Raw genomic sequence first — 27822 nt, 5'->3', positions numbered from 1 at the left:
AATGACATTGAGATCAGGTGATTGTGCTGGCGTTTTTACCACATGAGGGCAATTCCATATAAGCCACCGTTACACTAATTCCGACTTATGCTTCGGATCATTGTCCTGATAGAACCTGAACCTGTCCCGAATGCCTAATTTTTCAGCACTTTGTAGTAAAATATTTTTTAATAAATTCAAATAAACTGTTTTATCCATAATTTCGTCGATAAAAACCAAGTTTCCGACACCAGCTGTTGACATGCAGCCCCAAACCATTACATGGTCCCCACCGTGTTTTACTGTACCACGCAGATTCTTCGGTCCAGCTCCGCGTTGGGCTTACGCCAAACGAAAGACTTTCCATCGGAACCAAAGAATTGAATTTGCTTTCGTCGGCGAAAATAACGTCATTCCAAAATGTTTGGTCTTTATTAACATGGTTTTCGGCAAACTCCACCCTTAATCTTCTGTTACGCTCATTAACAAACGGTTTGTTTCGAGCTGTACGACCATGGAAATCAGCTTTGCGCAGAATTCTTCTTATTGTTTCAGGATTACATGACTTACCAAGTACTTTTTCGACCTCTTTTGTCAAAGCTGCGCACTAATTCGTGGGTCTTTTTTAATTTTTCTTAATATCCACCTTTCATCAGCTTCAGTAAAAATTTTGTTTGGAGCTTGGCGGCCTTTGTCAACCACTCTTTTTTCACGAGAAAAGCGTTGAATAATGTACTATAATGTGGAAGTACTTAAATTTACAATTTCAGCAATTTTTTTCTGCGACTTTCCATTTTTGTAATGCGTAATCACTAATTCGCGCCTTTCAATCGACGTACGACGACCCATCACGGTATTTTTAAATTAAGCTGGACAACTGACTACTTTCAATGTGTAAACTAAATAAGGATATAATCTAATATACTATGCAAAACAAATTTCCTATAATTGCTAACCGGTTTACTGGCGCCGATAACGGTAAAAGTGAACACACGAAATAAGCTGTGACGTCAATTTACCTAGTATTCTGTTTCGGTTGTAAATATTCTACTAAAGCAGAAAAAATTTGAGTGCATTTATACATGTTTGTAATTAGAAATAATTTATCTTTGATTGTGCATTTAAATTTTTTTTAAAGTAAATCAAATAAAAATAATTTTACAATTCTTTAGTTTAACATACAGCCACACGAAATAAGCAGTGAGCCACTGTAAATAACAAAAATGTTGTTTAACAAAACAAATTTATGTTTTCCCATCTTTCCTCTTCGAAGTCGATATTTGAATCTCCAAAGCTTTGAAAAAGTCTCCTTATTTGTCGAGTACTTAAAAGCTTTGACTAGTTTATCTACTTTATGAAGTGCAAAAAACAAATTCGTGTAATTACTATTAAAACAATAACTTACTCATATTTACCCTATTTACACGTGAGTGGCAAGTATTTATAATATCTACTATTTTCTTTTGCCCTTTGTTTAAGTACTTCCACGAGCGGATAGATGAAGTTAGAGGTCAGAGTTGGGTAATTATTTGAATATGAATTATGTGGCGGTTACTACTTAAGTTAAACAAATAAAAATAAAATAAAATAAACTTCTATTTGCGCTTGACTCTCATTAAGGTAATTCCAAAACATTTGATATGAAAGCATCAATCATTTCTTCACGCGTCGAAAAACGTTGTTCTCGTATTTCATTATTCAACAGCGTCAAAAGAAAGAAATTATTGGGTACCCAATTAGAATTGCCCGGTGGAAATCTTTGCGCGACCATATTCATAAGGAAGGTCTGGCTGCATGATCCCCTACCTTTCAGTTACTTGTAAGGGTTACAGTAAAACGAGAAATGTTTAAGCGAGAGTATCCTTATCGTCTTTTGGATGTTGTACAACGGTCATGTTTTTCTTGTTGTAAATTTAGTTAATTGCCACCACCTTCTTTCGGATAAAGCTTAGTAGTGTGACGGAATGGATGTTTTTATTGTATTGAATGGGCTAGCAACTGCCACCACCTCTGTTATGTCTAGTGCCGAACCTTTTCTTGCTAGCTCGTCTGCTTTCCCATTACCCTCTATATTTTCTGTGTCCGGGAACTCACATCAGAGTAATTTAAAGCAAATGGCCAAGCAATTTTAGTTCCTCTCTACACTGTGAAACTAGTTTGGTTGAAATGGAATTGGAATCTAAGGCCTTAATAGCTGCTTGACTGTCTGGATGCTTGTCTCTTGCACCAATTTCTTTGTAGTGTTTCAGTGATTTGCAAGCATCCCTGATTGCTAATAGTTCTCCCAGGAACACGATGGCATAGTCAGGAAGTCGAATTGATTTGGATAAGTTGAGCGGTTCCGAATAGAGGCCAGCTTCCACACCACAGTTCATCTTAGAACCGTCAGTGTATATTAGATTTCGACATCGAATCTACCAATCACTTTCCCTTTCCTCCATTCGGTTTTTGGTGGAAAGCGTACCGTAAAGTCTTTCTTGAAGTTGAGGTCGGTCATTGTGAAGTCTGCTTTGTTTTTGAGCAATGAGAGTCCCTGTTGTTGATGTTGTTGTAGCAGTTGAGGGTCCATGTAGATGGATCTTGCTGTGACCGTACAATCATGTTGTCCAGCTTACTATATCTCTGAGTCTCACCGCGTTGTATTTTGCGATTGTTTTTAGTCTAATGGTAACGGATGTATTAGCACGTTAAGTGCTTCAGTAGAACTGGTGCTAAGTGCTCCTGTGGTTAAGATACATGCTGATCTTTGTATCTTGTTTAGCTTGGTTTGGTTGTATTTCTTTTCCATAGCGAGCCTCCACACTAGTGTGTAGGATCAATTGGATAACTTTGGTTGAAGATCCAATTTCTTCTCCTGCTTCGATGCTTGGGATCGTTGTCTCTTCGTAAAAGCCTAGACTGGTTAGTTCTTCTAAACATTTCGCGGCTGACGGTAATCATGCTTTTTGGTAAATTTTATTCATCAAAATTGCATTCAAGTTGGCCGTAAACACAACTAAATAGAATGCTTATTAGTTTGTGGAAGCTGTCGATTATCAACAGCAGACCAGGACCGACGTAGCAACTATTCGCCCAAGCTATTTTCCTTAGCCATGGAGTATGCAAGTATTTTTTCAAAGTATTACAGTACTATCTCGATAATCCGGACACCCTTAATGTTAAGGGTCGTCCGGATTATGGGGGTGCCCGGATTATAGATGATTTTTGTTTTTCAACTAAACGTTGTTTTTTTGAAATGAACATAACGCAATTCAGATATATGTATGTACATAAATAGTTTTATTAAATACAGTACAATCATACTTACATAATAATATGTACATCTGTACATAATCAAACATTTTTTTTATTTAGTATGTACTCTTTCATTTCACATTTAGTCGCGAATTTTCTAATGGCATCACGTTTCTTTTTTATGTCAAAAACAGTAGATTTGTTGACACCAAATTCTGTTTCAAACCATCTTAATGATTTTCCTTTATCAAGGAGATCTAAAATTTCACATTTTTTCTGAAGAGTAAGGGTTTTATGAGCCCTTTTATTAAATTTTCCACTGCTCATAATAATAATGTCCATTCAATTCAGTTTGTCACTAAAGAATAAACACAACGCGTGATTTATGCTGTTGCATTTCGTATACATATATTGTTGTTAAAGTACCGCTATTTTACGAAAAACTCACAAAGCAAACTAAAAATTAAAATACATATGTATGTACATATTGCGAAGCAAATTTGAAAAATGTCCGGATTATAGAGTAAAAAATGTTAAACTGTCCGAATTATGCAGTTGTCCGGATTATAGATGTGACCGGACTACCGCGTGTCCGGATTATCGAGATAGTACTGTATATTATAATAAGAGCGAGCAGTGGTTGTTTTTAATCTGCTCCAGAGATTGAGGTCTTCTTCAGGTAAACGTTCTCGAATCGTGTCTTTGGATACATTAACACGTTTCCTTAAAACTGCTTCAGTTTCACACAACGATAAGTTCGGCTTCGTCACAAGCAAATCAATGATTTTCTGATCTTGTTTTGGAGATGTATTTTCTTGGGCTTCGTCCGGGGAATTCGTCAACGTTTTTAACTTCGGTATGCCGTAATATCCACTTATTTATCAACGCCTTCGAATTCTTCTAATATTTCGCGGCAGATGCACATCGTTTTTTTTTATTATTTATTATTTGCATTATTGTTATTAATAAAATTATTATAATTTTACTTTAGTACGACAAACAAAAACAAGTTGCAATAAAAAGATAAAATTTTAAATATTTAGCATATGAAATTTATTAAGTGCGGTGAAAATTTCGTTTTTTTTTTTAATTTGATTAGGCAGGGGGGCACTTCAAACCGTTATCCTAAGAAGGTAATAGGTTAGGTTAGGTACACCTTGCTGGCTGAAAACCAGGACCTCTTGGTCCTTAGTCTTACCAGATGGGGCTAGACCTTTACGTTTCTTTGTAGTACACATATTGTAATACGTCTGCATCTTTTCCGAATCTAAGTAAACTATGAAGCTCTAACCCCGAGAGGCAGTCTAATTTCTCATATTGCAGAACTCCTAGCATTTCAATCTAGTTTTAGCTAACGCAGGGCAAGAACATGGACGTTGTTTGTAATTCCTATCTTGTATGCATGTGCCGCTAGCAAATTGGTATGTAAATGGTATGTAAACAGTGCTTTTGGCAATCGCATCTACTTATACAATTTCGTTTCTTACCATGCCCCTATATCCGGATACCCAATAGATGTGTAACCGTCTGTCTGCGGCTAGTCTCTCTATGGTTTCCCTGATTTTTAGTACATTTTTACATGAAATTTCGTATGAGTTTATAGCTTTTATCGCCGCTTGATTGCCAACGTATATACATATTTATTCTGGAGTTGCTTGTTGTCTTTGCGAATGCTATTTCCTCAGCCTTTTCTATAGCTTGAAAGATACTTCAGTACTTGGGGAGCTTAAATGTCTGCCTGATGCCTAGCTCTGCGCAATAAGTTATGAAATATATGGCGATTTTATTAACTCTTATAAAGCCTGTATTTAATTGATATGCCATTACAAAAAATATATAGAAATATAAATAAAAAAATCCATACACTATCGGCCTACCTTAATGGGCATACAGCTACGATTAACTTATTAGCGACACAGTGGTAAAGGACCCCGTTTTATCATCGTTAATTTTTAATTGTTTAAAAATCTCTATTACCCCTCCCTTGCTTTTGACGGATTAAAATCAATGAATGAATCAAGTGAGCTCGGCTTCTGCAGCGACAACCAAAAATTATAGCAAAATATCACTGAAAAGATGCTTTCTACTCTAGGTATTTTTATTAAGCTGCAAATTTCATTTATTCTTATGTAACTAAAAGGAAATAAATGGAATTTTTCTTACATTTTGAAAAAAAAACACCAAAACTGAAACAGCAAAAAATGTTTTGATACCTAAGGGATTAAGTCACTTAAAAAATTAGTAAAACATAATAATATACGAGTATGCAAATTTTGCTGAGTACAGCTGAATACTATTAAAAGTAGTTATTTGCGGCGGATGTACTACTCTTACTGCCAAATTTCCTTAACTTAATTGCAACTTTCCATGCTATTGCTTCTTCGACTCATTTGCTTGTTTCGTATCGCTGTCATCATCATCACCATCATCATCCTTATCTACGTTGCATTGCTTGCCAAACCGTTCGTCACAAATAGCGCCATGTTCGCGAAATTCCTCAATTGTGGGAAAATGCGCAAATAGAACTTCTGTAGAAAATGGTTTTTTTGGCTTCGCCTTCTCTCTTGTCGTCGCACTTTCATCCGTTGTATTTACCACATTTCCCGTTACACGCTCACTCACCGACCTTTGCATGCCCCAAATAATGGGCGAACTCTTACACATCAGCAACTTAATACAACCAGCCTGTCCGCCTTCTTGCTCCTCTACACGTTCAATCATTTCCGCGATGCGGTCTGTGAGCTGCGAATTCAATGCATTGTCCAACATACGACGCATCTCCGCATTCGGATTCTCCAAATACCAATCGATTGGTGTACCTTCACGTAAAGCGCGTGGCTGATGGGCCTCCTGCTCACTATTGCGCATTGCTTCTGGTACGCCTTCGTCCGCGTTGTCATAGGGCGTTAAAGGGGGCGAGTAGCCATCATTGGTACGTGTTGCGGGCGTAAAAGCATTGCCAATCTAAATTTGTTAAGATACATAGAGGAGCATACATATACACATTCAGAAGCTATTCATGCAAGTCCCTTTGTAAACGTGCGATACTTACCGCCTGCGCAATCATAATTAACGCATTTATGGCCAGTGCACCCAATTTAGTAGCATCGAAGCCAATCATGCGCAAAACTCCTCTTACAAACCGACTGGTGCTGAAATCTAAATTATTGGGCGGCTCCTTTGGCTGCTCTCCACTTTCGTCTTTTTCTTGCTGCTGTTTGTGGTGTTGCTCGTTTTTCACACTCGATGTCTGCTGCTCCTGCGACTCATTGTCCTGTTGCGATTCATCTGCCTCACTGTCATTATCGTTTGTTTGTTGTTGTTGTTTGAATATTGACATAAAGTTGGGCTTCTTCGTGGCAAATGCCATCGCTACTAGATTTGCCACGTCAGCGGCTGTATTGATACCTGTGTACTGGAAGCTTTGAACAAAATTACGCTCGTACGTTGTTTATTGAATTTATTTACCAAACATTTGACCCGCAAACTTTAAACTTTGGCCAACGTTTTCCACGACACCGCGTTTTTTAACCTGTCTCGGTTGGCTTCGCTCATTTGCATTGACAAGGAGCAAAATCGCAAGGATTTGCAAGATTTGCAAGCATCCAATTTTTGTATAATGCATCGCGAATTTTCTTCTACAGTTTCTACAAGAAAACACAAATTCACAATCTAGCCATACTCGCTCTGCATGCAAGACTAAATTTCTTATTGCCGTTTTGGTAAGCGAATTGCAGTTAGTCTAGAAAATTACTTTTGCCACGCAAAGGTGCACTCACTAATGCTAAAATTATGATTGCTTTTGTTGCAATTCTGTTGCTGTTCCCTTACTAATTTATCTTTTTAAACGCATGAGTTTACAGGTACAGTATTGTGTTGTTGTTGTAGGTGACTTGTCACATGAGTGCGTTCCGTTGTATTTTCGTTTTTTTTTTCTTCCTGAGGTTATTTCGGCACAAATGTTGAGTGCTTTGTTGCTTTTTCGTAGCGTCGAGACGTCGCGGTGGCTCAACAGATTTTTTATACGTTTGAACATAATTTATGTAATGTTTTTATAATGAAACCCACCAAACAATAGTCATCATAAATGACACGATGCCTTTATAATACTTGGAGTGTTTTTCTGCTTTTTATTTTTCTGATTCTCTTTTTAATTTTCTTTAAATCTACTCGGCCTCCGAAGAAATCTGATCTTGTGGTGCCAAGGAGCCAAGGTGGTCGCTTCTTAACACATTAGAGCCAAAGTTCTCAAGCCTGGTTCGAGAGAAGGCGGGGCAGACGCACTGATGAAAGTGATCCGCCGGCTCATCCTGCTCTCCACATGCTGGGCAGAGTGCACTATCTGAGATGCCTACCTTTTGCATGTGCTTTGCCCATAGAAAGTGGTCCCCTCTGCTTAGTGATAGGAGAAACTGCGACAGTCGGTCGGACATGACAGGTAAAATCAATTTTGTCCATATGCAGCCTCTCTCAGCCACAACACAACAAAGTTTTTCTGCTTACTAGGAACCTTAAAGTAACGCAAATGAATTTCTGTGGAATTAAGTTTTAATTATTGAATGTTTTCTGATTTTAAAACCATTTTTTTTAAATAATTTTAGAAGATTTTTAGCTTTTCGGACTCGCTCTTTTTGAACCTGTAAAATATAGGGTTTTCTAATAGGGACTGGGCGATGTTAAAACATGGCCTGAAAAGAAAAGGCCTAACATCGATAACACGTTTTTTTTGTTCAAAGACTGTCGGCTGACACCAAGTTGAGCAGATAAGCTTCTTGTTGAAACCCTTGGATTGCTTTGTATAGCTGCAGCTACAGCAGCGATCGTTTCCTCCGTCCGAACTGGTGGGTTTCGATGATAAGGCCTTCTTGCGACTGTTCCTTGCCCAGCAAAATTATTCACCAGTCTCATTATGGTCCATCTGCTCGGGGGATCGCCGCTAAACATCCGCCTGTACTCTCTCTGTACCAAAACTACGGACTCCAGTGTGTGATAGCGGCGGACTATCCAAATTCTTGTTTACGTGTCCCAGTTATCCATTTTAATAAATTTTAAAGATCAATCTGCAAATTAAAACAAAAATGGAACAGATAACTTAAAAAGAAAAAAAGTTATTAAATTTTTTTTTGGTAGCGGCTTTCATCAGCCATCCTGTATTTCCTCAAAATAGTCGATGAATATTATACCACGCACATCCCAAAATACCGAGGCCATAATCTTTCCAGCCGATTGTTGTGCTTTCGTTTGCTTTGGACGAGATTCACCAGAAGCTGTCCACTCAGATGGCGATCGTTTTGATTCCGGAATGAAGAGATGGAACAATGATTCCTTCATCCGGTTTATTACGTATTAACATGGGCCAAACACTGCTCAGAATCAGTGAGCAAACGCGGCACCCACCCACTTTGAACAGAGCTTTCTCATAGTCAAGTTCTCGTACAATATAAAGCCAACACGTTCTTTTTATATCTTTACGATGTCAGCTAACTCAGGCAACTTCACTTTTCGTTATATCACCAACCCAACCTCAGTTTTGCCGTAAGCAAGCCGTTGACACATCCCATGCTACGTCAACAAATCAGCTGATGAATCCTTCAAATTCACTGAAAGCCGGTTTACGGTCTGATGTGGGCCCTAACTTCTGAATTCTTTTTACCATGGTTTGAACGATGCCATATTCGATGGATAACGGTATATGGCATCCATTTGTCTTTCAAACAAAAAAAACTATATTATTTCAGTCAGCAGAAAAGAACAAATTCTACTAAGAGCAAGGCAAATCTATTGAAAGTGGTATCGGTATATCGTTTAACTGTCAAAAATTAACGATATTTTATAGTTCGAGGGCGGTGCAATAAGTTTCCGTGTTTGATGACAGAGGGCGTTCCTGAGGGAAGTTGTCACGATGCTAACTGCCATCAATCAAACGAGGGGAAAACAAATTTCAGACTGGTTGATAGGTTAGATTGGATTTGGCAGTTATTCGAGTATGACGTGTTCGTGATTTTCGAGAAAATGGAAAAAGATTGCTCACGGTGGACAACAAGCGGATGCGGCTGTTAACTTTGAAGCAGTGTTTGGAGGAATTTAAGCGAGATCGGAAGGAATTTTTGCGTCGAGTTGTCACCGTTGATGAAACCTGAATTCATCATTACACACTAGAAACTAAACAACAATTAAAACAATGGAATCTGCTCCAAAGAAGGCAAAGGCAGTCCCATCGGCTGGAAAGTTCATGGTGACGATTTTTTGGGATGCAAACGGCGTCATCGTCATGGATTTTTTTAGAAAATGACGAACCGTCACTGGACAATACTACAGTGAGTTATTGGACCGCCTTCCCAATAAATTGAAGGAGGCACTGCCGATTTGACAAAAAAGAAGGTGCTGCTTCACCACGATAACGAGCCAGCACATTCATCCGGAGTTGTCGCCGCCAAACAGCATGAATTGCGTTATGAATTGGTGCCAGCGACTTTTTCTTGTTGCATGGAGAAATGGCTCGTGTGAAAGAGTTTAGTTCAAACGAGGAAGTCATCGCCGAGACGGAGACGTATTTTGGAGAGTTCGTCAAACCCAATTTTTGGAGGGGTTAAAAATATGGCCGGAGCATTGGGAGAAACGTATCTTTCCATGTTGAAAAATAAAAAATAAATTTTTTGAAAAAATGGTGTCTTCATTTTTATCGCGGGTACTTATTGAACCCCCCTCGTAAGTTGCAACATGCACCTTATGATACTAAAATTGTATGGGCTATAAAACTGCATGCCACAAATAATGGTAAAACTCTGTTTAAAAAGTGTTGGACTTTTGGTGAAAATTTGCAGAATTTTCATAAAGTTAAATTCACAAAAAGTTAAAAAAAAAACTTTTCGTATAAGTTTTGTTACATAATCCGTGCCACTAGCTAAATCTGGTCAAAATGTCGCTGACCTATTGACCTATTTCATTGTCCATGACTGTATGTGCGAGAAAATTATGAAATTTTTTCTTTAATTGAGGTTATTAGGGTACGCTGCGCTGAGCTGAGCAATTATTTGTTAACGTCGACTCTCCCAATTGTTTTCACATTTATAAATTTCTTCAGATTAATTCTATTTTTTTTTTTTAATTTGGCAATTCAGTTTGCGCTTGTGCATTACATTACTTGATAACGAATTCGAAATCAATTCAATGGAGTTAATTAAATATTTTTAATTTTTTACTATTTTTATTTTTTAATATAATAATTTTTTATTTATTTTTTCAGGTCCGTGGCCACCAAAGAGCGCCATCAGACTCGAAAGAATTCCACGAGGTAACCAAGCGTGACGCGCTGAAATCGCTCGAAAATGATTTGGATCGTCTGCTGCGTACTGCATCAGCAGAGAAGCGCTCTGAGTCGCAGAAGGAAATGGCACGATTTGTCGATTTGTTTGGTCGCTTTCTGCAAGAAGGTAAGTGCGCGTGTGTGTGTGTGTGTAATTAAACGACTAAATTTCAAATTCGTAATTTCCTTTCCTTTTTCTTTTATCTAAAAACAGAGGGTCCTTCTCTTGACTGGAATAAAATTCAAAAACTACCAGCAAATGCCGTTATGGAGTATTCAAATCTGAGTTCGCCCAAAAACGAGCAGGTAACAAACCAACTGTACTTTTGTTTGTGTGTATACTTTTTAATTTCATATTCTTGTATTATTTCCATATACTCGTATATAATATTTGCCTGTTTCTATTACAACTCTCATTTTTTGTATGTGAATTGGTGAACCATTTTGATTCTGGTGTTTAATAGAACGAGGTAACAGAAAAGAAGATAATGTGTGAGATATAAACAGTTATATACATTGTTGCCAAGCCAAATATTTAAATATTGTACTTTCTATAAATGCTTTTATTGTAATTTCTTATCGCTTCTGCAATGTAATCTAATGAAAACACACTCTTTACTCTCTCGATATAACGGTAATGCATTTTTGGGTACTTCTGAATTTACGATTTACTATTATAGTCGTACATATATCTTTTTAAGAAATTAACTTTCCGCTTTTACTATTCTAAATACTAACTGCTTCTTTCGAACACTTTCTGCCAGCGCTGGTTTATGGTTGTAAGTTTATTATTCTATTTATCTAACCTTCACTTATGACATATACGGCGTTTTATGTTGGAAGAAATAAAATTAAAAAATAAAACATAATTTTATTGATGTTACTTAAGAATCAATGGAGTTAAAAAGTATAGCATTTTCAGTTCAAATTAAGGTTGGCAGCTCTTCCAGACAACGAGTTTTTCAATCATTTTTTTTTTTTTTTTTTTTTTTTTTTTTTTTGAAAAAAAGTGGGAGTATTTATTATCTTAAAATAAATTATTCATGCTTAAATGAATATACAAAAATTTTCTTGAAATTAAAAAAAATGGAGGGGCTATAACTGCTCAAACGTGGCTCCTTTAATTTGCGCCGTGGAATGTACAGCCTTTTGTAATCAACTGAAATCAACCAGACAACAATTTTTCATTAAAATACAATAAGTTATTCCTCTTTGCACTTACCTATTAAAAAAAAAAAAAATTTGAAGTGAAAAAGAAAAAAATTAAACTTTCTTTATAAACGAATTGTCGAAGACAATATTTTTAGTGATAATTAATATAAAATTTGCGGTACGTACAAAGGCCAATATGTTAAGGGGTTAGGGGTAGATTAGATTTGTGGGGGGTTGGACAAGTAGACCATTGTACTACATCCGGATAGATATCAGTAGAAAGAATAGAGATAGGAAAGATAAAAAGTGGGTGGATGGTAAAAACGGATAAATTAGTTTGAGGTCACTATTCCACAAATCTCTTGGATTCATTGATGAATTTTAAGAGATCCGGAAGAGGAAGAGTATAAACTTTGTCCATACTCAGTGTATCGCAACCCAATATCCTAAGTCTAATTCTGGAAAATGCAGGACAGCTACAGAGAAAATGCTCTGCAGTGTCGTCATTCTCAAGACAGGATAGGCATATCGGGCTGTCCACGACCTCCATGGTAGACATATGCTGACCACAGACGTTGTGCCCTGTGATTACACCCACCAGTATTCTCAGGTCCTTCCTGCTGAGTTTTAGGAGAAAGGTGGCTGTTTTCCAGTTTGGTTCTTGCACAAAGCACTTGGCTACTCTACACGATTTCAACTCAGACGAACGACCTCTGTGGGTAGACCTCATGAAGTCGTCAATTCATAGTTGAATCGATGCGAAATTTACACCTAGAAAGGGTTCAGGGCCTATTGGCATACTTGCAGAGCCTTTGTTTGCCAATTTATCAGCTAACTCGTTCCCTGCAATACTATAATGTCCAGGCACCCAAATAAGACTAACTTTGTTGTGTTTTGCAACACTGCTCAGTTTTGTCTTACATTCACCGACTAACTTCGAAGAGCAGCGGGGGTTAGTAAGGGCTTTCAGTGCAGCTTGAATGTCACTATAAATTCCAATACTGTTGCCCCGCCACTTTTTCTCAATTAGCCAGTACGCCACATGCAAGATGGCATAGACTTCCGTAATGAATACCGTGGCCATCTGTCCTGTGGTACAGGAGTATTTAGTGTCTTCGTCTAAGTACCATCCAGATCCGCTTCCATCACTGGTTTTGGATCTGTCGGTGTAGAAAATGTGCTGATATTCCGTTAATAGGTTCTCTGGACTTAACCATTGATCTATATCTGGGATCAATCATCCTTCCTACCGAAGCTAACGACAGGCACCCGATTGTCCACTGGCATCGAAAACAGTGTGCACCGCTCCGACAACTGGTGGTATATCTGACAGTGGCCAGTGCTTACTTCATTTCCCCAGACTCCGTTTAACTTGAGCATGTACGCCGCCGTCATTGCTTCCTTCCGAATTTGAAGATCTAGAGGCTGCAAGTTCAGAATGGCATTAAGGGCATCACCAGATGTCGTATTAATGGCACCTGTGATACCCAAGCACACACTTCTCTGTAGCCTGTTTAGGGGTTTTACTGGAATTAACCATTGTGACTTTCCACCATACTACAGAGGCGTATGTAATAATGGGTCTAATCAGTGAGATGTACAGCCAGTGTACTACCGCCGGTCTTAGACCCCATATCTTGCCAAAGGATCTCTTACACTGCCAGAAGACTTTTAGTGTTCGAGAGACCTTCTGCTCGACGTGCTTCTTCCAGATAAGTTGACTATCTAGGATTACTCCTAAACATTGCACCTCAGAAGACAGTTGCAGTGTTACCCCTTTCAATGTGGGTAGTAACAAGCCTTCCATCCTAGTTAAAAGCACTAAGGTGCTTTTTGTAGGATTCACCGAAAGACCATGCAATTCGCACCAATACTCAATCTTTTTTAAAGTTACCTGCATTTTATTGCATGTAACTTCAAGTGATCGTCCTGAGATTAATACGCACACATCGTCTGCGTAGGCTTGGACGTGTCCAATTTCCTCATTAAGAAAAGAGTCCACCACGAAGCACCAAAGTAGGGGAGAGAGTACACCGCCTTGTGGGCAACCCTTCTTAACCTCAACCCTGACTCCTTCATCGCTTTCTCTATCCATGGTAAGCAGTCTTTTGGATAGCATAGAGTGGATCCATCTGACAATAATTTCTTCTATTCCATGACTTCTGATAGAAGAGCACATCGAGTCAAAAGTAGCATTGTCGAAAGCTCCTTTAATGTCCACAAACACACCAAGAGTGTACTCTCTTGTTTTCAGCCCTTTTTCGATTATGCTAACGCTCTCGTACAGAGCCGATTCGCATGATTTCCCACTTTGATAAGCATGTTGACTGACGTTGAGAGGGTTTCGACTTAGAACCCCCGTCCTAATGTGCTTCTCCACCATACATTCCAGACCCTTAAGCATAAACGATGTCAGGCTTATAGGTCTGAAACTTTTTGGTAAAGCGTAGCTGTCCTTGCCTGGCTTTGGGACAAATACAACTTTCACCAAACGCCACAATTGTGGAACATTAGCGTGCGCAAGACAAGGGGTTAGGGGTAGTTAGAGGCCTGAAAAAATGATGATGGTCAATAAAATTTTTTTCTTTTTTGCTAAAAAAAATTATTGTAATAATTGTAAAAGTTATCGCTGTTTTTGTGGAGCCCGTATCTCCAGAAATCCCTTGCGATGATTATCACAAATCCTTGGAGACTAATCCAGAATCAATCGGACAAGAGAAATTAGTTTTATTAATAGATAAGCTTGTTTCTTTTTTCAAAATTAAAAATATGGCGGTCTCAGGAAATATTTTTCAGATTTTCGAGAAACAAATTGACAATTAATTGTTGAAAAAAATCGAAATTATAAAAAAAATTCTTCGATCAGGCACGAGTTTTTTGTGTTTTTCAAAAGCACTATAAATTTTATTGAAATCTACCAAGCGGTTTTTAAGCTACAGTGATCAGGAGCTCAAAAAACATAGTTTTGAGAAAAACGCATTTAAAGTTGCTTGCAGCTGCTGCTAGCTCTCGAACCCTCCGCATTGCCCGAGCGCCCTTTATTAATTGTTGAACAACTTGAAAAGTATTTGTCGGATTCACACAAAATTTTAAGAAAATACAAAAAAAAAAAAAAATTTCAAAATTCTGACTACTCTTAACCCCATAGAGAGCATCCCTGTAAAATTTTTAAGTTGAAATCTTGGTTACTTTTTGAGTTATATTCGACAGCGCGTTTAAAGTTTTCGTTCTTCCTCGTCTTTCGTTCGACGCTCATCACTTCACTGACTTTATAGAGACTTTTTAGACTTTCTATTAAGCTTAAAACATTGAAAACATATTCCTGAGATTATAAATGATTTTTTAAAGCAAAAAAATTTGAAAGTGCTGGAAGAGCTGCCATCCTTAAATGACGTTAATTTAAACTATTTCCATATATGGCGGGTTGGTGCATGACTACTATTCGGAACTACCGGGATTCCAATTTCCGTGTACGAAGCACCATTTGACAGAAAAAAGTTTTTTTTCTAATAGACAAACATCGGAGTGTATTTCAGGTCATGAAAAAGCTGCTGACAAAAAATCATCAGCATTTCGGAGTCGTCTTAAAACTGTTGGTTCTGCCATTTGTAGAAAAACTTCCAGCACGCAAACCACCAAAGCACCAGTCAAAGAGACAATATACACCCTTACGCCATTTAATTATGTAGGTTTGGGGAAAAAGAAATCCATTATTTTTGCGTAAAATTTTTGTGCAAATGGTTTAAAGCCATGTTTTATGGTCGAGGAGAGTAAAAATAAAATAAATAAATAATTGGCGCGTACATTTCTGTTAGGTATTTGGCCGAGCTCCTTCTCCTATTAGTGGTGTGCGTCTTCATGTTGTTCCACAAATGGAGGGACCTATAATACATTTTTGAGCTGACTCCGAACAGCAAATGGGGTTTTATGAGAAGCTTTGTCATGGCAGAAATACACTCTGAGGTTTGTCATTGCCTGTCAAGCAGTGCCCGCTATTAGAAAAAAACTTGTTAATTTTGCTGTTCGAAGCCCGAAGACTCGAACCTATGCACTCCGGAATGGTAGTTGCACACCAACCCATTCTATTACGGCAGTCGCTGGCGGAGTAAGCTGGTACAAATTTTAATATTTTAATGTGCATCCACTATTGCTCACCATATTTTGTGTCCTTTGGGATTTATGAGTTTATGTATGTAACTCTTGGTCACTTACAATTTTATCTAATTAATGAAACAATAGATGATTCATTAATTTAAAAAATGGTATCATTTAACTTATATAAAATTCCACTGCATTTGGAAATAGTTGAAATGAGTTTGGTTTATGGTTCCGTTTACTTTGAAAAGGGTTTAAGTCAAACTGAAAATACTATATGTGTACAAATTCTTAAATTCTAATTTTAAATTCTTGGTTTACTCAACATAAACACGCCAGTTATTTATGTTTCGAAAGCATTATCCAATTTTAATGAAATTTCATTTTTATTCGCATTCTAGTTAGAAACTGGATAAACAATTGGCATTCGAAAATAAGAAATACAACTTGAAAATGGTCGCCAAATGAGCGCAAACAAATTATTACAACATAAATTTTGATATTTATTTATATATTTAAAAATTCAATTTTGACATTAAAAAATTTCATATTTTTGTATTCAAAATATTGCACTAGACATATTTTTTCAATTGGTATATGATTTGCTTCAAGGCACATTCATTAAAGGTGGTGGCACTAGACCAACAACAATATTTTGTACGTCTGATCGTCAAAGAAAAGTATGTACAGGCAAAGTAGAAAACAAAGAATGAATTCGCCTTATTTCACTCTGGGCTGACAGCCACAGGGACACGGCGAAAGAAAAAAAATAAATCAGCTGATTTACCAATATCACCTTTAATAGATTCGCCTTGATTTTCTTTTCGTATGTTTGCGTAGTCTACAATGAAGTGCAATTGACCTGGCAGCGAGGCATTTACAATTCCTTATGTCAAAAATGGCTATTAAGTTGCCGTGTTGCCATAGTGTGGTATTTTGCAGAATGGTGAAATGCCCGGTTATTTGCATTTAATTTTGAACTGCCCTTAAATTTAATATTTGCTTATTTCTCGTACTGTATTTTTGTTAGCTGTTTCTTTGTTCATTACTATGTAAAATATTTTGCCCATTCAAGGTATTCAAGTGCTCTCCATATCTTTGACACAGATTCGCTCGATGTTGGACAAATTGGTTGTCGTAAAATTGAATGGTGGTCTGGGCACTTCAATGGGTTGCCATGGTCCCAAAAGTGTTATTCCCGTGCGCTCGGATCTAACGTTTCTCGATTTGACAGTGCAGCAAATTGAGGTATGCGTCGAACATTGTAGAAAATGCATTTCAACTCCATCTGATTTGGTGATCTTTATTTTGCATAGCATTTGAACAAAACCTACGATGCCAATGTACCGCTGGTGCTTATGAATTCATTCAACACCGATGAAGATACCCAGAAAATCATACGCAAATACACCGGTTTTCGTGTTCAAATTCACACATTCAATCAGAGCTGTTTTCCGCGCATAAGCCGTGAATCCTTTTTGCCTGTTGCCAAAGACTTCGATGTGGATAAAGATATTGATGCGTATGTTTATTTTTTAAGAAATTTTAAAATGTATATATTCTTGCAAATGATTAATTTGTTTCGTTACAGCTGGTATCCACCTGGTCACGGTGACTTTTATGATACTTTCCGCAATTCCGGGCTGCTAAAGAAGTTCATCGATGAGGGCCGTGAATATTGTTTCCTATCTAATATTGATAATTTGGGCGCTACTGTGGATTTGGCCATACTGAATAAATTGGTGGGGGAGGAACGTTCCGCTCAACCTGTCGAATTTGTGATGGAAGTTACTGATAAAACACGTGCTGACGTTAAGGTAGCCTTGTAAATATGAAACCTAAAATTTGCTTATCAACTCTTTTGTATTCTCATCCTTAGGGTGGTACCCTTATTAACTTTGAAAACAAACTACGTTTGCTCGAAATCGCACAAGTACCCAAAGAGCATGTCGATGACTTCAAATCGGTGAAAACATTCAAATTTTTCAACACCAACAACATTTGGGCGAAATTAGATGGTAAAAATGAGTGATGAGTGAAAGCTTTTAGTTTAGAATATTTTTTTTTATTGAGTGGAAAGTAATGTATTGACAGGCCACCGTAGCTTTGAATGGGTTCGTGCGTGATTACCATTTGGAATTGCACCGGGTTCGAAACTCCGGGCAAGAAAGATCAAATGCTAGAAAAACTAGTTTCTAAAAGCGGTCGGCCAATTCAATAGATACATACGGCTACGGTTATGGTTAAGGCATTGTGGTGCGGCACCTATAATCGTTTACAGTGATGCCTATATCTTTGATCAGAACAGCTAATTGCTATGATTACGGTTATGGCTAAGGTACGGCACCGTCGCAGCTTAAAACTGTAGGTTCCTCCATTTGTGTGGAAAATGATAAATACGCATATCACAAATAAAAGAAGAAGCTCGGCCAAACACCCAATAACGGGTGTAAGCGCCAATTGTATATATTATTTTATATACGAGGTGTGTTAAAAAAATAAGGTGAATTTTCAAATTCCGCAGGCTACGTGAAATTGAAAATTGAAATTTGAAAAGGTCGAGCCAAGGAGCACCAGGAGATTTGGTGGCTCCTAAAACACTCAGGCTAAAAAGCCCATTGTATTTAAAACTCTGGAAAGGGGGTAGATAGTCAAGGAGAGAAGGAGAAAAGTATCAGAGAAAGAGATAGGAAAGAATATAGACAGAGATAGAGGTAGTTAGTCCTGTGAGAATTTGCCAGATTCTTTGACAAATCTGTAAATATCTTCCATTTTTAGAGAACGAATATTACTCATTCTCATGATATCGGAACCCAAAACTCGTAGCCATGCTCTAGCAAAGGCAGGACACTCACAGAGAAAGTGCTCAGTGCTATCCGCCTCCTCCAAGCACGACAGGCACATTGGGTCCTCAATGATTCCAATGATGGTCATATGCTGACCCCATGGGTTGTGTCCTGTAATGATACCGACCATCAACCGAACATCTTTCCTTCGCAGGCTACGTACTTGGTACACTCCTCTCGAAGATATGTTCAAGGTTTTAGCAATACAGCGTCTTTAGTTTGTTTGTCAGAGGCATAAATAAGACAAGAGTTTTGTGTGTTCGGCTATTTTCTGCTAAACCTATATAAAAAATGGATCAAAGAAGTTGCATCAAATTTTGTGTAAAAAATGGAATCAAGTGCTCAAAAACACTTGAAATGTTGACAGTGGTATACGGTGAGAGTACTCTGAGTCAAAATAATGTTTGCAAGTGGTACAAGCCTTTCACAGAAGGTAGAGAAGATGTGAATGACGACGCTCGCTCTGGACGCTCCAGTACATCAACAACCGATGAAAATGTTACGAAAGTGAAGAAAATTGTTACGGAGAATCGTCAAATCACAATAAGAGAAGTTGCTGAGGATATCTGCATATCGGTTGGCTCATATAATGCAATCTTTTCGGATATTTTGAACATCAAGCGGCCAACGATGGTCCAGATTTGCTTAAGGGTCATAACTGGTGACGAATGATGGGCTCATGGTTATGACATCGAAACCAAAACCCAATCGTCCCAATGGAAGAGTCCAGGAGAATAACGACCAAAAAAAGCACGCCAAGTTGGATCAAATGTCTAGGGTTTGCTCACTGGTTTCTTCGATTACCAAAAAATTCCTCGCTTTTGCATTATGATAATTCACCTACTCACTCATCTTTCGCAGAGAGAGCTCAAGGACATACCAAAAAGTGCATATCAGAACTGCTTCGAGGATTGGAAAAAACACTTGCACAAGTGTATTATATCTCAGGGGAACTACTTTGTAGGAGATAAAATAGAAATTCATGAATAAATAAATATTTTTTGAGAAATTTTTCACCTTATTTTTTGAACACACCTCACATAAGTATATGTGTAAGCATTTTTATAATGTGTTTCCATGGACTAGTCGCTGTTAGCTTACATCGCTTTGTATCAACGCTTGATAAATTTATGCTATTATTATTATTATTATTTATGAAACTAGAGTACATTATTTAAATTTATTAAAATAGAGTACAAACAGCTTAGGCCAACGACTACTTTTACTATTTCTGGGCATTCCAAAATTTAGGTAGCAAAAAAACCATTTTTAGTATAAATGGAGTTTTTTTTTCGGAAAAAAACGCAGTATCTATATTTTGGAAACCAAAACCATGCGATGTGTTTGTCCAAACTATTTTAATTTGACTTGATTATATTTTTTATAATACAACTACATATATATGTATATATACATATATATAGGCCGGGTCGATTTTTGGGGAGGCAAAAAAATCGCCCATTGCTCTGTGAAAATCATATTCTAGGGATCAAAATAAGAAACTTTGCCGAAGGAACCATACCTCTAAAACGAATTCTGATGTCCCCCAATTTGGGTCGAACTTTTTAGTTTCTTTTCTCATGTAAAGGCCAAAAATGGTGATATTTTGAAATGATTGTATGGGGAACCCCCCAGGGGAGTTCCAGGGGGTGTGCCACTGGCATGGGTGGATCGGCCGTCCAAAGTTAGTGGGGGTCGGTCATACATTTGGACTCGATTGGAGCACTCTAAATGGGTCAAAGTGGGATTTTTCGTTCGACCCAAATTGGGGGATATCAGAATTCGTTTTAGAGGTATGGTTCCTTCGGCAAAGTTTCTTATTTTGATCCCTAGAATACGATTTTCACAGAGCAATTAGCGATTTTTAAGTCGACCCGCCTTAATAGGGGAAGAGGAATCCATTATATTCCCAGTAGTTGGCTGTAGTGATCGTTATCTCGTAAAGTATCGATCAAACGATCGATCAATTTAAAGTTTATGCTCGTTGTCAAGATGATATTTCACGCTAATAAAAATTCGTTTGCTTTTGTTTTTTTGTTCGATTCAGTTGTGAATTACAGAGTGTTAACAATGCAAGTCCACAAAGAGAAAATTCTGTACTTTTTATAGTTTTTTTTTTTTTTGTTTGATAAATGCGAAAATGCGCAACGCCGCTGAAATTGTGAATTGTATTTATGGTGCCGATTTTAATAATTGTAATTTTGGTTTCGTCGATTCCGTTCAGGCATTTTTTATGTTAAAGAAAATGTCGATAAAATCACAGAAATCGCAGTTAACCGGCATATTAGTTGTCGTAGCATCGCCCAGGAGCTAAAGATCGACAATAAAACAGCTTTAAACCGTTTGCGCAAAACTTTTACGCAAAATTAATGGTTTTCTGTTTTTCCCAACCAATAGGTGAAATTTTTTCCAATGGATGAAATTAGTAAAACAATCAAAATGCGCCTAAAATGCTGTAATACTTTTACAAATGTGTTAATTAAATATTTGCTTTCTCTCTCCCTCTCTTTCTCTCTTCATTTCGCTACAGCTATCGATCGTGTGCTGCGCGAACGCACACTTAACATGGAAATTATTGTAAACAACAAAACAATGGAGAATGGTGTGCGCGTTGTGCAACTGGAAACAGCCGTTGGTGCTGCTATGAAATGTTTTGATGGGGCGATCGGCATCAATGTGCCACGTTCACGTTTCTTACCTGTGAAAAAGACTTCTGATTTGTTGTTAGTCATGTCGAATTTGTATCACTTGAAAAATGGCAGTCTGGCCATGTCACCACAGCGCATGTTCCCCACCACACCGCTCGTAAAATTGGGTGAAAATCACTTCTCCAAGGTGAAAGAGTTCCTCGGTCGTTTCGCCAACATACCCGATATCATTGAGCTTGATCACTTGACGGTATCCGGTGATGTGACATTTGGACGTGGCGTCTCGCTTAGGGTAGGCTTTGAAGTTCTTTCCATTCGTAGTTTATTATTTTAACATTTCCACACAATTTTCCTTTGCAGGGTACTGTTATTATTATTGCTAACCATGGCGATCGTATTGATATACCAGCTGGTGCCATCCTAGACAATAAAATTGTGTCCGGCAATATGCGTATATTGGATCATTAAAAACGTTGCGTTGCACGATCGCCGATGCTGTCCAAAAAACGCAAAGACTTCTATATGAAAAATATCAGGAATTAATACGTATAGTATGTAGTAGTCAGTTGCATATTTTTATAAGACAAAAAATTCGGGATAAAACAAAACAAAAAGAAAAATAACTAAAGTATCTAGCAGAAAGAATTTTATAAAGTAATTTTGCAAGCCATGCCCATTATGTGCGCAAGAAGCCCATTAGTTGTTTGAAAATGTTGAATCGTTACATGTAGTGATTAGAGGAGAAAATGTGAAAATTATTTTATTTTAAGTGCAATTAAGAGTTTCAAATGGTTTATATGTATACAAAATAACCATACGAATTTATTTCATTATCTATCTTGCCGTTTTCTAAAGGCGGCTTTGCCACTCCCGATTTGTGTGATTTAAGTTTTTCCAATTGTAGCCATTTATAGAGTTATTTTGCCAAATTTTATTTTGTAAACCCAAAGTGTAATTTTTTGTAATTAAAATTGTTTTACTCGCGTAGGTTTAGCGTGATAAAATCCAAACTAATCGAGGGAACATATGTACATTATATGTATATTATGTATGCATGCCTAAAATGAGATTGTTGAGCAATTTTAAAAATAAAATAAATATACAAAAATTGAATGTACATCCTTTTATATTTTTAGTAATTTTAATCATAGTTTTGGCTACTGAAAATCCAAAAAGCATTTAATCATTCCACATCCAATAAAGTTTTACCCGAACTACAGTCATCCATAAACTCTTCCTCTTCGCTGAATAGTGGCTCTGCGAACGGGCCGAACTCCATGTGCTGCGACTTGGAGCAACCCCATTTCATTGCTTCCTTGCAAGTGATATCCAAATTGACGGTGAATTGATCGCGTGGCCATTTCGATAGCCAAACAAAATCACTGGGTTCTTCTTCGAGGCAAGTACGAAATAGTGAGCAAATCTTCTTTGAACCATGCACGGTAAATGTGAAAAGTGTTTTGGGTACGCGTTTACTATTGCTCGTATCGTTGCCGAACACATAAATCTCGTTGAGGCACTCCCACACCCGTCTAAGGCGTAAAATAAGTAATTTCTTATTTAACTTAAGACTTCTCATTAAACTCACTTAAAAGCTTTGCCCGTAATGCTGGCCATTAACATTTCGGAAAGTATAACCAGTAAGTTGCCACGTTTCTCTGGTTGATCGCGCGAACGCGTTTTCGATGTCCACAGCATGCCCAGCCAAGGACCTTTCAGCTCAACGACAATGCGACAATGAAGTGGCATTGCGGTCGAAGAGATGTGGGTAGACTTGCCGAATTTCTGTAAATTAAGAAAATAATACGATGAGGGAGTGTTAAGGTAATTACAGGTAAGACTAGCCCAGAAGTACAAAGTCAAGTATACCTAATCTTGCCATAAATTCTGTGACAAATTTTACAATACATATGGCGTGAATAAATTCGCAGAACAAAGTTCCATAGTTCCCTCTTAGAAAGCAGAAAATCATGTCGAGGGAAATGAATATATCGACCAGATCCATGTCAAGACTAATTAGAAATGATCTCCACATGAAAGCATTCCGTCGCTCAACTGGTCGTCTTTCGACAACGCGCTTGAAGAAAATTAGACTCGACAGATGCAAGTAGCTTCTTCGGTGGCACGCGGTTAACGGTCATGAAAACATTCTTTTCACAGATGAGAAAATTTTCACATTTGAAAAAGTTTTTAATAAGCAAAACGACAAAATCTATGCTAAAACTTCTAAACACGCAAAAAATGTTATTCCAAGGGTTCAGCGTGCCCTTGTAAAGGCGTTAAATCTCTTCATTTCTGTGAAAAAGTGGTTAAGACCGGGGCAAAATTGTACCAGGAGGATGTCTTAGAAGGCGTGGTGCAGCAGTTGAGCAGTACTCTCTTCAATGGAGAGCGTTGGATTTTCCAGGAAGATTCTGCTCCAACCCGTAAGGCCGAAACCACTCAGCAGTAGCTAAAAACAATATTCCTGGGCTCATGCCCGCAGTAGATTGTCCGTCTGGAAGTCCAAATCTAAATCCATTAGACAACAGTTTCTGGTAAGAAATGGAGAATATTACCTGCCGAAGGCCTCACAGATATTTGGAGGGTCTCAAACAATCTTTGGTTCGAGCAGCAGCGACATCAATATCAATTGAAGCCATGCGTGCTGCAATAGCTGAATGGCATAATCATTTGATGGCTTGTGTAAAAGCAAATGGTGACCATTTCGAATGAAAATTAAATTTTTTGCTTAGTATTTACTTGATTACATAAAACTAATTTTATTAAGAAAGTACTACAATTTCATATCTATAACTGGCCTAACTTGTAACAGAACTTATCGCAGGACTGCGCCGCGAAGGAGGGAATCGGCTCGTATGTTGAAGACTGTTCGATAATGGAGTCCAGAAAAAGTATTGTCGACTTAAAATTAAATAAATAATTGGCGTGTACACTTTTTTTAGATGTTTGGTCGAGCTCCTCTTCCTATTTGGGGTGTGCAGCTTGATGTTGTTTCATAAATGGAGAGACCTACAGTTTTAAGCCGACTCCGCACGCCAAATGGTTTTTATGAGGAAGTTTTTCACGGCAGGAATGCCCTCCGAAGGTTTTCCATTGTCTGCCGAGGGTCGACTGCTATTCGAAAAAACTTTTCCTATACTGTGCTGTTCCATGCACGGAGACTTGAACCTACACACACCCGAATGGCCCCGATGGTAGTCACGCGCCAACCCATTCGACTGCGGCGGCCACCTTGACGGCTTACTTTTAAAATTTAAAAGCTACCTACTCAGCCCTGCATATTTGTTGTTGTTGTAAGCCCTGTTGTATTTGTGAGAGCCCTTGGCCGGACAAAGTAAATCTGGGCCGCTCTGTTAACATAGAACCGACTGTCAAGAGAACGGCTCCAATTTGGTCTTCGGGTAATAGAAAACAGTGAATGAAGCTACAGACCTGTTAAAATCTCGCACGAAGGACATCCATGCCATGTTCTCTGATGTCGTCTGAGCTACCTACATAACAAGGACTTTATACTCGCCGTTAAGCAGCTGTAAACAGTTTCTTTTGGGCTACTACTACAAATGACCACCTCGGCAACCATCTGCTGAAAAAAAATCTCCCGTTAGATCTATTATAATGACGAAGTTCTGGAAAATCCTTGAGAACCGCTGCACCCGATGGTCTAAAAGATATTCATTGTAGAACAATTAAATGATCCGTGAGTGCCGTAAACGGAGACCAAACACCACCCATCTCAAACGAAGACCTCGAGCTGAATATTTTACGAGTATCAGGTTACATTTTTACTCATTCGGAATACAGCCTGTCAAGTCAATTATGTAAAGAATGGCCGCACCAGAGACCACCCATCTCTTCGTAATGGTAATGGCTACACGGACTAGGCTAAGGCCTTTATGCACTGCGACCTGATTGATTTATTATGCGCCCCTAAGTGCTTAATTATTTAGTATTGCGAGGAATCGAACCAGCTCCTTAGGGGGAAGCTTTTGTAAGTCTTCTTCCACGAGCCCAGAATTCTGTGTCTCCTGTGACCATCGCCATCTTTTACTGCCGGCACTCACTGAAAATGTAAGGTCAATCCTAGCCCAACTCCGATCGGCATGGTAGAGTAAGCTCCTGCCCTTCAGAGTTAAATCGCTTAGCATGCGGTAATGGATACCCACATTAGCCCTGCGGAGAATTAGCCCCTATGAAGAATTTATCCAGATTTTCTCATTCTAGTAAGTATGGGGATTTTATAACAGTGTTTTATAACAGTCTTCAACTTCTGGCGACGAAGAATGGTAATGCTGTTTTGGGTAGCCGGCAATTGCGGAATATTGTAAACCAGTTGAGTGGGACCGACTTAAAATTGCTCACACGATACATCAGCGGCCAACCCATTTTACGCGAATGCTCGACCTTAGCTGGATCTATATGAATATTTCGTGTAGCTGATCCTACATTATGATCCTACATCCTGATTTATGATTCGGATTTCACCGCCATTTAGCCTTCATTTGGGTCTGAATTCATACTACGAGTAGTTATAACCAAGAAATCGACTACTCTTTCCCGAAACCCACCTTCGATAGGCTTTTTAAGACTAACATCCCGTCAAGAAGAGAGTGGCTCAAAGACCATTGAGAAGAAGGGAAATAAATTTCTACACGGATGGATCCAAGCTAGAAAATAAAGTAGGCTATGGAGTTTTCTCAAAAGAATTAGAATTAGATTTAATGGTCCGACTTCCGGATGACTGTAGCGTATATCAGGCAGAAGTCTTAGCCATAAAGGAGGTAACTGTGTAGCTTAACAAGAACTACGATTAATATCTTCTCGGACAGCCAGGCGGCCATCAAAGCAATGGAGGCAGTTATACTTGTACTAAGATCAAAGATTGCTCAGGAATGGCTGGCAGCTCTAAATAATATAAGCACCGTCTTCAAGGACAACCTTATATGGGTTCCGGGACATAGAGATATTGAAGGGAATTGCAGGGCCGATGAGCTAGCCAGAAAGGGTACTAATCTTCCACTTCTTGAAAACAGAGGCAACATTGGAATTCCCATAGCAACTTGCAAATTAAGGATACAAAATAATATTCTTCAGGAGACCAATAGGTCATGGAGAGAAGAAAATATGTGTATTACCACCAGGCTGATTTGGTCGCAAATAGATAGGAGAAGATTAGCAGAGTTGCTTAACCTCTCAAGAGAGAACATCTCGAAGGTTGTGACTTGTGTCACCGGTCATTGGCTGTTAGGTAGGCACTCTTCTAGACTAGCAGCATTTTCTCATATTACTGCAGAAGTTGGGGAGACGGAGAAGAGGAAGAAACAGTAGAAGACTTCCTTTGTAGTTATACAGCCTTAGCTAGGAGTAGAGCAAGGTTGTTGGGAAAATACCATTTTGACTCTCTTATAGCACTATTCCGTCTTAGGATAAAACATATTCTACGCTTCATAGGAAAACCTAACTGGTTCCATGAAAACTAACAGTAAGGTTCCCGTGTTACACAGTGGTACCACAAGTGAGTTTGGCTACTCTAAGCCGACTGGCACAAAAACCTAGTCTAACCTTGGGTCTGAAAATGCCTGGTTCTAGCTATGATATCTGTACATGGAAGATATTCTATAACACACTGCCCCTCCGTTTCAGAACTCCAATTACCTCGAGAAGTGCTAACTGAGCATTTGCTTTAAACCTCCAAAAGTCACATTTCTGTGCCAAAGCGGTTTTTCAACGTACTACAATAAAAAACTTTCAAAATAACGCTCAGCTTTTATTTACCTTAAAGAATCGCATCAATGTCAAATTGTACAGCAACCTTGCGTGTTGCGATCGTCGATCACCAATCAACTCATCGACCATATCGTAGAAATGCAGCAGAAATGTATTGATTTGCAAAACCTGCGGACAGAACGGATCTTTGTACGAGCTACGTAACATTGGCAATATGCAACCGCAGAAGGTGGATTCATAGCCCGACTTCACGTAGACCTCCGTCGCCAGCTCGATGGTCTGTAATGCAGCGCACTCGTAACTTTTCGGATTGACAAGCATTGACTTATGCAATGCTTTCTTGTATTCGTGCATTACGAAGGCATCGTTGACGTCGCGCAAGCGCTTCGAAGTGCCGCGGATGCGATTATGATGCCATATGTTTATATAACCAATGATCTTCTCGAGCAGCTCGATTGGTAGATCACAAAGATTGAGTGGCGGATTCCAGTTTTCCTCCCGTTGCCGCACTTTTAAACTACGACGGGGTATCTTTACGATTGGTTCATCGCCTTTATTGCTGCCGGATGTGCACTTGAATTTTGGCATACCAAAGTGGTGACAGAAAAGAATTGTTTTAATGAAATAATTTTGTGCTTATTTGGATTTGTTGTTGCATGCGAAGAACGGGATTCTCGATATGCTTAGCCACACTCGCATTTAAATACACATACTCGTATATACAAATACAAACAGTAAAACAAACACACACGAAAATTTCAATTCGAAAGTTATTAATTAAAAAATAGAAGAAGTGGAGGCTCACCAATTTTGAAGCGAATTCGTTTTTAAAATT

At 38.3% G+C, this 27822-nt stretch overlaps 3 protein-coding genes across 5 annotated transcripts in view; 1 reads left to right on the top strand and 2 right to left on the bottom strand.

Annotated features, from left to right (window-relative positions):
* LOC128860025 (UTP--glucose-1-phosphate uridylyltransferase) overlaps positions 1-22373 on the top strand; it is a 64748-nt gene extending 42375 nt beyond the window's left edge. For all 3 annotated transcript variants that reach the window (XM_054097250.1, XM_054097251.1, XM_054097249.1), the window contains 8 exons: positions 10460-10646; positions 10734-10825; positions 16874-17014; positions 17083-17288; positions 17358-17583; positions 17646-17784; positions 21143-21552; positions 21621-22373. In XM_054097250.1, coding sequence (XP_053953225.1) covers positions 10460-10646; positions 10734-10825; positions 16874-17014; positions 17083-17288; positions 17358-17583; positions 17646-17784; positions 21143-21552; positions 21621-21728 — 1509 coding nt within the window. In that variant the 3' untranslated portion in view covers positions 21729-22373. The remainder of the gene's footprint in view (positions 1-10459; positions 10647-10733; positions 10826-16873; positions 17015-17082; positions 17289-17357; positions 17584-17645; positions 17785-21142; positions 21553-21620) is intronic.
* Positions 5533-6838, bottom strand: LOC128860027 (uncharacterized). Its single transcript, XM_054097253.1, has 3 exons — positions 6682-6838; positions 6266-6621; positions 5533-6177 (listed from the first exon to the last, which is right to left on the bottom strand). Exons 1-3 carry the CDS (start codon positions 6836-6838, stop codon positions 5584-5586), a joined length of 1107 nt encoding a protein of 368 aa, XP_053953228.1. The 3' UTR covers positions 5533-5583.
* LOC128860026 (uncharacterized) lies at positions 22369-27575 on the bottom strand. The gene is made up of 3 exons (XM_054097252.1): positions 27036-27575; positions 22849-23045; positions 22369-22792 (listed from the first exon to the last, which is right to left on the bottom strand). Exons 1-3 carry the CDS (start codon positions 27573-27575, stop codon positions 22444-22446), a joined length of 1086 nt encoding a protein of 361 aa, XP_053953227.1. The 3' UTR covers positions 22369-22443.
* Between the last annotated feature and the right edge of the window lie 247 nt (positions 27576-27822).

This window comes from Anastrepha ludens, chromosome 4 (assembly GCF_028408465.1).
Source record: "Anastrepha ludens isolate Willacy chromosome 4, idAnaLude1.1, whole genome shotgun sequence".
Taxonomy (NCBI): domain Eukaryota; kingdom Metazoa; phylum Arthropoda; class Insecta; order Diptera; family Tephritidae; genus Anastrepha; species Anastrepha ludens.
Note: the sequence above shows the minus strand (reverse complement) of the source record. Positions and strands in the feature narration are given on the sequence as shown.

What these genes read in the sequence shown, in the direction of transcription:
- LOC128860026 (XM_054097252.1), bottom strand. Translation starts at nt 27,575, where the DNA reads ATGCCAAAATTCAAGTGCACATCCGGCAGCAATAAAGGCGATGAACCA. An exon ending in CATTGATGCGATTCTTTAAG is followed by an intron (nt 23,046 to 27,035) that starts GTAAATAAAAGC and finishes CTTAATTTACAG; the next exon opens with AAATTCGGCAAGTCTACCCA. An exon ending in ATTACGGGCAAAGCTTTTAA is followed by an intron (nt 22,793 to 22,848) that starts GTGAGTTTAATG and finishes TTTACGCCTTAG; the next exon opens with ACGGGTGTGGGAGTGCCTCA.
- LOC128860027 (XM_054097253.1), bottom strand. Translation starts at nt 6,838, where the DNA reads ATGCATTATACAAAAATTGGATGCTTGCAAATCTTGCAAATCCTTGCG. An exon ending in GTTTGCGGGTCAAATGTTTG is followed by an intron (nt 6,622 to 6,681) that starts GTAAATAAATTC and finishes TCCAGTACACAG; the next exon opens with GTATCAATACAGCCGCTGAC. An exon ending in TAATTATGATTGCGCAGGCG is followed by an intron (nt 6,178 to 6,265) that starts GTAAGTATCGCA and finishes TAACAAATTTAG; the next exon opens with ATTGGCAATGCTTTTACGCC.